Raw genomic sequence first — 9,325 nt, 5'->3', positions numbered from 1 at the left:
CAGACTGTCAACCCAGAACTAAAACCATTCCCAAGGCCAACTCTTCAGACAAAGATTAGACTGGACTATGGGACATAAAATGATACTTGTGAAGAGTGTGCTTCTTAGCTCAAGTAGATACATGAGACTAAATGGGCAGCTCCTGTCTCGAGGTGAGATGAGAAGGTGGAGAGGGTCAGGAGCCAGTTGAATGGACATGGGAAATCAGGGGTGGAAAGGAGTGTGCTGTCACAGCATAGGGAGAGCAATTAGGGTCACATAACAATGTATGTATAAAGTTTTGTATGAGAGACTAACTTGAGTTGTAAACTTTCACTTAAAGTACAACAATAAAATAAATAAAAATTTTCTATAATGATGATACAACGGACAAAACAAAATCACTGTTAAACAATATGAATACATTACTTTTTTCTGTGGACTCTTTCTTAATTTCCTTGTTTCTGGTGTTAGTTCCTCCTCCTGTACCTTCGAGTCTTACACACTTGATATTATCGTTTTACATATCACTCTGCATTGTAATCACTTATGTAAATTCATGTCTCTCCCCACTAAACAGGTTACCTTTAGGCAAGGATCATGTCATTTTTCTTTTCATCTCTGATAGCACTCTTCCTGGCAAATAATTGCTACAAGATAAATGTCTGTTGTTCCAAATCAAGCATTTGTCGTTGTTGTTGCTGATTCCGACTCATAGCAACCCTATACACAACAGAACGAAACACTGCCTGATCCTGCAATCAAGCATCTAGTTACTAAAAAGTTTTTGAAAAGGGTCAGCTTGCTACCAGGCAGCTTTTAAATTTTTTCAGAAAAGTGTGTGGAAGACAGATGAGGTCTCAAAGTTAAATAAAAAGACAGCAGTAAAAACTAGTATCCTCCCAAGCTAGCGTATATGCTATGGTCATAAGCTAGAGCTATGAAAGAATTTGACAGACATGTAGGGAAAGGATAAATACATAACGTTTTTTTTTTTAAATGGCAAACAAGAAATTTTGCCGTGCCCAAGGCATTTATATTATTTCTAAGACACTATGTATTCGATATTTTGTAGTTAAAAGGACTGAAATGAACAACTACTGAAGAACAGCAGAGACACCATAGGATAAAAACCATGGAAGAATTAGATAGCCCAATGTCTGGTCCAGAGAAGAGAAGATGATAAAACTTCAGTAAAACATCTTTTGTGGTTAAAAATCATAGTCATGAATATTAACCTTCCAAGCCAGAACCAGATGACACTGAGTCGATTCCAACTCACAGTGGCCTCATGTGTGTCAGAGAAGAAATGTGCTCCCTAGGGTTTTCAATGAGTGATTTTTCAGAAGGAGATCGCTTGGCCTTTTTTCAGCTGGAGGCCCAGTGTATTAACCATTTGCACTACCCAGGGACTCCTTAAAAACAAACAAACAAAAAACCAAATCTGTTGCCCTCGAGTCCATTCTGACTCATAGTGACCCTACAGGACAAAGTCAAACTGTCCACAGGGTTTTTCTAAGGATGTAAACTTTACAGGAGCAGACTGCCACATCTTTCTCCTATGGAGCAGTTGGTAGGTTCAGACTGTTGACCTTTCGGTTAGCAGCTAAGCGCTTAACCACCACACCACCAAGGCTCCTTTAAGCACCAATACCAACCATAAATATAGTATAATGCATATGTGGCAGAAGTATATTGTAGCAAAACCAAAATTCCTTGGAAATTATCTTAGTTGTATATTAGGATCAAGTCAAAATCACAAAAATCAGATGTCTATGATCTGGAGGTGCTGTGTGCAGCTGTGGTGTCCTCCCTCACATTACATGCCTGACACCACATGGGGAGACCTCACCTTCACGTGCTAGGGAAGTACCTGTATGAAGAAAGAGTGAGGGGAAAGCGCTGGTAGGTGTATGTGAAGGACTTAACTTCAACAATCACCATGACTACAGATCAAGAGTGCAAGGCATTTACGAATTCATCATCATTTGTGCAAGGGTCTCCAAAAGAGACAAAGAATACAGTGATGCTGAAGAAGTTGAGGTCCAAGTGTAGACCTGGGTGGTTTGAAAGACATCTTAAATGGCAACAATATGGACGAGATGAACCAAGTATGTCAGGAGTTATGAAGCCATGGAAAAGAGTATGAAAGAAGGAAGGAAGACAATAAACTGGAATGCTTTCTGAAACAGTTTTCACTCCAAGCAGATGCAAATAATTCAGGGGATGAGTCAGCCTGGAAATAATGAAACAGAAAGTCTATGAAGTTCAAGGAGCAAAGGCTTAATAATACCCCAGAGGAAATTATCTGGCAAAAAAGAAAATGCCAGTGCACTTGTTTGATCACAACCATTAGGGAAACTGTCTCAGAGAAAGCAGCAACAGGCATAAAAAATGTTCTGATTTTAAAACTAGCATGGAAAAAAATAGATGAGCTATTCAAAGAGTATGTATGTGTGGCTAGTGTAAGATCAAACAGTAATTATCTATAATCAGTGTTTCATAATGATCAATGTATTCTGTTATTTAAAGCAGGGTCCACAATCAGAAAATAAAAGTAGGATGGACAGGAAGGAGCTTGAAGCAAAAAGAATCAAGGATTGAGCTGAGAACCAGAATAATCACGTAAACTGGTCTAGGACAAGGGCTAGTGCGTAAATTCAATGAAAGTTCCTAAAAAATTTTATTTTCATGGTAAAAATATTAAAAGGCTATTTTTTTCCTTGGTTAATATTTCCAAAAAGTTAATAAAAGGAGGTCTGGAGTAGTATATCATGAAAATCTAAAAATTGTTATATCAATGCAATTTATAATTAAAAATTGAAAACAGCCAAATGTTCCAAAATAGGGGCCAAACCCAAACCAAAGCCATTGCTGTCAAGTTGATTCCAACTCATGGTGACCCCGCACTGCTCCATAGGGCTTTCAAGGCTAGGGTCTTTCTGAAGCAGATCACCAGGGCTTTCTTTTGAGGTGCCTCTGGGTGGGTTCAAACCGACAGCCTCTGCAGTTAGTAGTTGAGTGCTTAACCATTTGCACCACCCAGGGATTCCCCAAAATAGGGGCATGCTAAATTAAATTGTGGTACATCTATGGCTTGAATATTATGCAGCCTCTAGCAAGAATATGTAGTAACATGGAAAATACTCAAGCCAGACTAAATGAACAAATTGTTTAATATTGTATTGTACAATATAATATTGTAGAGCTAACATAATGCTATACATAATTTTAAAAACAGATTTTCTTAACTTTCTTTGTAAAGATCTCTGGATCCTCAGGAAAAAGTTACTATTTAACCTTAAGTTGCTTTAGCTATTTTTTATTAGTGGTACCCTTATGGGGCTCTAAACAATCTCCAAGTAGAAAGGAAGGAAAGCACTTGACTTGATTATAACTATGAGGCTTTATAAAATTCTTAATAAAACATCGCAGAGATGATGGATACTCTCTGTAGCACACTTGCTGCCATTCTCTGATAGTTTTTCTAGAAGTGACTGAGTGTACACCGAGTATAGTGTCTAGAAAGAGTATTTATAGAGAAGGAAACTGCTGAGCTTTATGTTTACCAAACTACGATTTTGTCTTCGAGATCAGGTCAAGCAACTATGAACTAACGAGAGTGAATCACACTGGGAAGCTTTGCCTGGGGCCACCAGGGTTCACCTTCCTAAGGTGTGTTTACCTACTGATCAACTTGCCTAAGACCATTTCAACTAAGGAAACCCTGGTGGCATAGCGGTTAAGAGCCCAGCTGCTAAAATGGTCAGCAGTTCAAATCCACCAGGCGCTCCTTGGAAACCCTATGAGGCAGTTCTACTCTGTCCTGTAGGGTCGCTATGAGTCAGAATCAACTTGACTGCAGAGGGTTTGGTTTCTTTTTTTTTTTTAATTTCAGCTAAGACCTGTTCTCCTTGGGAATTTCGGCATCTATTTGTGCATCTTGTCCTTTTTTGTCACCTCTTTGTCATTTTGGAATGATTAAACGAATTCTTCAGAAGGTATATTTGTATTTATTTTGTATTTCTAATAAATAATGCTTTAATTTGCTTTGTTTATGAACAAATGGATTGTTTTACATCTTTGTGGCATTTTTTTTCTTTTCTACTTTATCTACTTATGAACACTGTAAGAAACTTTAAGGCCAATTTTTCTAGCTGGAAAACCTTTCTTCAAAGCATAATTTAATTCTTATTTTTAGGACACCTGCACAAAGCAAAACCACTAAAATCTGGTTTTCAATTATAGGATAACTGTTTGTAGGTAACTTAAAAAATATTTAACTTTATTTGATTTTAGCAATTTTAAAGGAATTCAGACACCTAAACAGTGAATTTTAATTAGGGAGAGGGTTTAGGGTTATATGAGAATCACCTGGGAAGTTGTTCCCACTACACATGCTGGCATCTCCTGTTAGATTCTAAAACTTTGGGGGGTGATTGTCACATTCTCTTCCTGTTAGTAAAAAACAAAGGAAAATGGAATCTGCCTTTGGCTTCCTATTCACTGTTGACCATATTCTGACTGCCCAGTTCTTCATGATCCTTCAAAAAATATTTCAAGAGTTTATTATTTTAATTACAATTGCACTTGTAAATGATTCTGAATATCATAGGTTTGTTGTTAAAGAAAATTCTTACTTGGAGTCACATCTTCAAATTCTGTATCATGATGTTTTAGTTCATAGCAGTGTGTTTCCTTTGATGTAAGGGATCAGACAAACATTTCTAATTTCATGAAACAAAATGTATTCAAGGATAAAGGTCATACAAAAAGAACCAGAGTTTTGGCTGTTTGCAATTTGAACATGGAAACTTTTAGGCAAACTGATGTGGCAGTGCTCTGCCGATCAGGTCTGAGCCAGGAGGCCAAGCAGGCACCCTCCAGACAAGACCCAGTCTGCAGCAACAGCCTAGTGACTCACCGGCAGGGCAAGATCCTGACCACATCGTTAGGCTTGTACCCTTCAATGCAGACTGCACAGTTGTCAAAATCAGGCTCGGTTTCCTGCAACAGAGAAAGCACAGATCAGCCTACTTTCTTAGCTGAAACTTGTGTAAATACTCAAACAACAGACCCAAGGTGAGCTTGCTTTGAGCAAGGCTTTCAACAGCCCTGGTGTCAGTTTTCTTAATTAATAATTCACCGTATGTTAGCTTAGTGTCTAGTCCTCCCAGCCTCTACTTTGTTTCTGGGTTCCACTGAAAGTGCTTTTGGGAGGAAAACATTTTTCTGATGTACCATGACTAATACTAGTATTTATTATAATGATTAGAGGACACATCAAAATCTTGAGGATGAGAAATAATATTTATGGAGAATTATCTGAATGATATTTAAAATATCCATTTCTTTGGAATCTAACGTACAGAACTCTAAAATAGTGGTTCCATTTTCTGTCTGAGTATATAAACCTCCTTTAGTGACCCAAAATTTATCACTTATGTAATAGTTTTTGCACTTTTATTAGTCTCTGATTAAGGCCGGGGAGGGGAGAAAAAACCAAATGTACTTTAAATTCAGTAATGGTTTTAAATAAATTTTAACTTATTAAGTCCAATAGCATTTTTATAGTTGAAAAATAAACGAACCCGTTGCTGTCAAGTAGATTCTGACTCATAGCGACCCTATAGGACAGAGTAGAACTGTCCTATGGGGTTTCCAAGGAGCAGTTGGTGGATTTGAACTGCTGACCTTTTGGTTAGCTGCCTGAGCTCTTAACCACTGCGCCACTAGGGCTCCAGTTGAAAAATAGTAGCACATAATTTGTGAGATACACTAATTATTCAGACTAGAGATGACCCTTGGTGTACATGTAGAATTGTAAATTGCTTGTAATGCCTCCAGGAGGCCAAAGCGCATGTACTGTCAGCCACCGCTCTCAAACTTCTCCTGGGGATAAGTGAGACCTTTTGAGTCTATGGCCCTGGATGGCACTGATTTGTTCCTCCTCAAAATTTGCTTTTGCTTTTGGCCTTACAGAGTCCCTGGGTGGTGCAAACAGTTAAATGCTTGGCTACTAACTGAAAGCTTGGCAGTTTGAATCTAAAAGGCACCTCAGAAGAAAGGCCTGGTAATCTACTTCTGAAAGATCACAGCCATTGAAAACTTATGGAGTGCAGCTCTACTCTGAAACACATGGGGTTGCCATGAGTCAGAATCAACTTAATGGCAACTGTTTTTTTTTTTTTTTTGGTTTGGCCTTATGTCGTCATTCAAGGGGGGCTGTTGCAATGACTTTGGGGTTCTAAATTCTCAGTTTCAGAGGGACTGAATATGCTCCCTGCATTTACTGCAGACTTAAATGGAGGACATGGTTCAGCACACAACACTATTTTCTTAGCAAGGATTTGTGGAAAAACTTTCTCAGGTCATAACACCAGGAACAAACTGTTTTATTTTTACCTTTTGGGGCACTGGAAGAAAGTAATTACATAGTGTTTAAATAGTGAATGTTGTTTTCTTCTTTGCACTGGCTGCTTCAAAGCACCAGTCTAAATTTGGGACCATTTCTGTTGTAACACTTCAGGTAAGGTATTTGTACTACTTACTAATTGTACTAATGTACTAAGTTCATCCTACTTCCATTTATTTTTTCTACACACAACTTTTCAATTGCTCATTTTTTTCTATCCAACTATTTTGTTGTCCCTTTTGTATGCATTTTATAAATTGCTTGAAATTATATTTAATAAAGAAGGGTATAAGCAACAGATGCTGACAGGACAACTATTAGCATGTATCTCCTTCCCCATCCTTCCCTCTCTTCTACCCTAGTTGCCAAAAAAGTTGGGGGCTTCTCACCAAAGAGAAAAGAGGGCTGTTACCTTGTCACCCTTCTTGATGGTCCTGACCTGGAGCTTGCTGATGGCTTTCTTGGCTGCATCTCCCAGTCGGCGCTGAAAAACCAAAAGCTGCTTGTTAGTAATAAAGATGGGTAATTCTAGACTTTAATTCTGATGTCATTTAATAAACCCAGACAGCTATCTCTGAAATCATGCATAAGTGGCACGAATGTTAACCACGATGGCTGGAAGAGATGGGGCTGTGGTGTCGGTTCAAAGTGCCTCTGCTAATCGGCATTTAGAAAAGAGCTTTGCGGTAGAGAAGTTCTTTATACCTCAAGTTCAGACAGTGGCATATGACCTATAAAGATCTTATCCTACAGTGACTCTGGGCACAGGTTATATCTGAACAGATTAGCAAAAAAAGAAGTTCAGTAATTAGCCACTCACTGTGTGACATGGAGCTAGCCAATCTGGAGTTGTTGAAACCAACTTCATCTCTTCTATTTCACAATCAGGCTTAACTGCCTGTGTATTTGTTTTGATTTGCTTCTAAAGATCCAACCTAGGATTAAATTTGGTCTGTGCTATCCTATCCTATCCCATTTAAACATGCCATTTTTACCTTCTTTCTGTACGTGTATATGAAAGTGTTCATCAAGAAAAATACATAAACCAATTTAACCAATAATTATAAAGCAAACACTCACGTAGCTACTACCTCCCATGCCAAGAAATAATATAACATACCCTTTTTGTTTGAGAAAATTACTATCCTAATGAGCCCTGTAATAATGCAATGAGAGGGCAATGAGGAAGAGTGGGAGAGGGAGAGAGTGGGAGGAGAATTAAGTTTTAATCTGTCAAGGAAAAAATGGTTTGCCTGTGAATTTTCTATATATGTTATCTCCTTCTTGGGCAGGTGTACTTCTGGTCTGTTGTAGATGTGAATTTGCAGCAGTGAAGCATATCTGAAGGACTAAAATTAATGGAGCTAACATTAAGCATTAATCATTTGCTTCCACTAATTTTGTTCCCTTCAGAAACAACACTCAAGCTTCTTTTTTTCCGTTAAAATAGAAGACATATACCAATCAACAGTTTCTATCTTCTAGGGACCATGCTGAAGCTGTATATGCAATATCTCCTTTATTGTTACAATAATCCTATGAGAAAGGTGCTATTTTACAGAATGAACTGAGAGTTATAGAGCTTAAACGGATTGTTCAATGTAATAGAGTTAGTGAAACGTCAGTTAGAATCTCAACAAAATTAAGTCTGACTTTAAAGCCAAAGTTAAACTATCACCCTCATCTTTATTTACCAACCAACTACCCAATCAACCAATCAGCTACCCAACCAGTCAGCCAGCTAGTCAACCAACCACCATCTGGCTAGGCGGCTAACCAGTCAGCCAGCAATGCAGTCAGCCAACCAAACAGCCAAGCCACTAACTATCCAGCTGGCTGACCAATCAAAATGTATTAAGAAACAATCCTGTGGTACTTTCCAAGGCACACAGCTATTAAAAATAAATAAGTGGAAAAGGTATTTTCACTTATGTTCTAAATATTCTACATTTTTGTTCTTTTTTCTCTTTGATGTTTCATGCTTAGTTTTGAAAATAATACTGGTATTTTTAATAGAAGAGTAAACTCTGGCTAAAAGAAGGTCTATGTGCACTTGAGATTTATGCAGAAATCCATGAGAAGCCAGCAAACTAAGGCAGCAGGAAAAATAGGAAGAGACTGTAAAGATAAATATTAAGGAGGAGACAAGAGGGTGAGAAGGGAAGAAAAGAGCTGAAGGTGAAATTAACCATGATGGAACATTCCCTCTTCCTCTAGTTATTACTTACTCATCCTCAGGATCTTGATTCCAGATACTTCTTCAGGGACCCCCTTCCTAGATCTCTCCCAGGAGAGCAGATTCTTCTAGTCTAAACCTTCACAGCATTTTGTACCTCTGCATCACAACACTGTCACAACATTTGCAATTTGACATTTTTAATTTATGATTATTTAATCAATCTCCTCTAAGTTTCCCTTTAGAATGTAAGCTCCCTGAGGGCTTCCCACTGTGTCCTCAGCAGTTAGAATAAAGCAGGCCGTATTAACTGGCACTCAGTCATTTAACAAATATTTTTTGATCATGTATTCTGTGCCAGGCACATCTCTAGGTTCTGAAGAAATGGTATTGAAAAAGTATATGAAAATCCCTGCCCTAGTTCCTGGGCAGTACAAAGAGTCAACACGCTCAGCTGCTAACTGAAAGGTTGGAAGTTTGAGGCCACCCAGGGCCTGGTGATCTACTTCTGAAAAATCAGCCATTATAAACCGTATGGAGCACAGTTCTACTCTGACATACACGGGGTCACCATAACTGGAATCAACTTGATGGCACCTGGTGGTCCTGTAGCTTATAATCTAGTGGAAACTCCATAAGTAGTTGATGAATGAATAAAATCTTAAGCCAACAGTTTTTTTTCTTCTCATTTTTTCTAAGCATGGAAGACGAATTGAGAAATGTAGTAAGTTATCAGGAAAATACATGGACAAACT

The 9,325-nt window shown here is 38.2% G+C and overlaps 1 protein-coding gene across 3 annotated transcripts in view; it reads right to left on the bottom strand.

Moving 5' to 3' along the window:
- The window catches only part of RNF150 (ring finger protein 150), a 314,110-nt gene that overhangs the window by 94,135 nt on the left and 210,650 nt on the right, over positions 1–9,325 (bottom strand). For all 3 annotated transcript variants that reach the window (XM_004385470.2, XM_023739728.1, XM_023739729.1), the window contains exons 3-4: positions 6,807–6,878; positions 4,904–4,986 (exon numbers count right to left, since the gene is read on the bottom strand). In XM_004385470.2, the coding sequence (XP_004385527.1) occupies positions 4,904–4,986; positions 6,807–6,878 (155 nt within the window). The remainder of the gene's footprint in view (positions 1–4,903; positions 4,987–6,806; positions 6,879–9,325) is intronic.

The sequence above is a fragment of the Trichechus manatus genome, unplaced genomic scaffold, assembly GCF_000243295.1.
Source record: "Trichechus manatus latirostris isolate Lorelei unplaced genomic scaffold, TriManLat1.0 scaffold00139, whole genome shotgun sequence".
NCBI lineage: Eukaryota > Metazoa > Chordata > Mammalia > Sirenia > Trichechidae > Trichechus > Trichechus manatus.
Note: the sequence above shows the minus strand (reverse complement) of the source record. Positions and strands in the feature narration are given on the sequence as shown.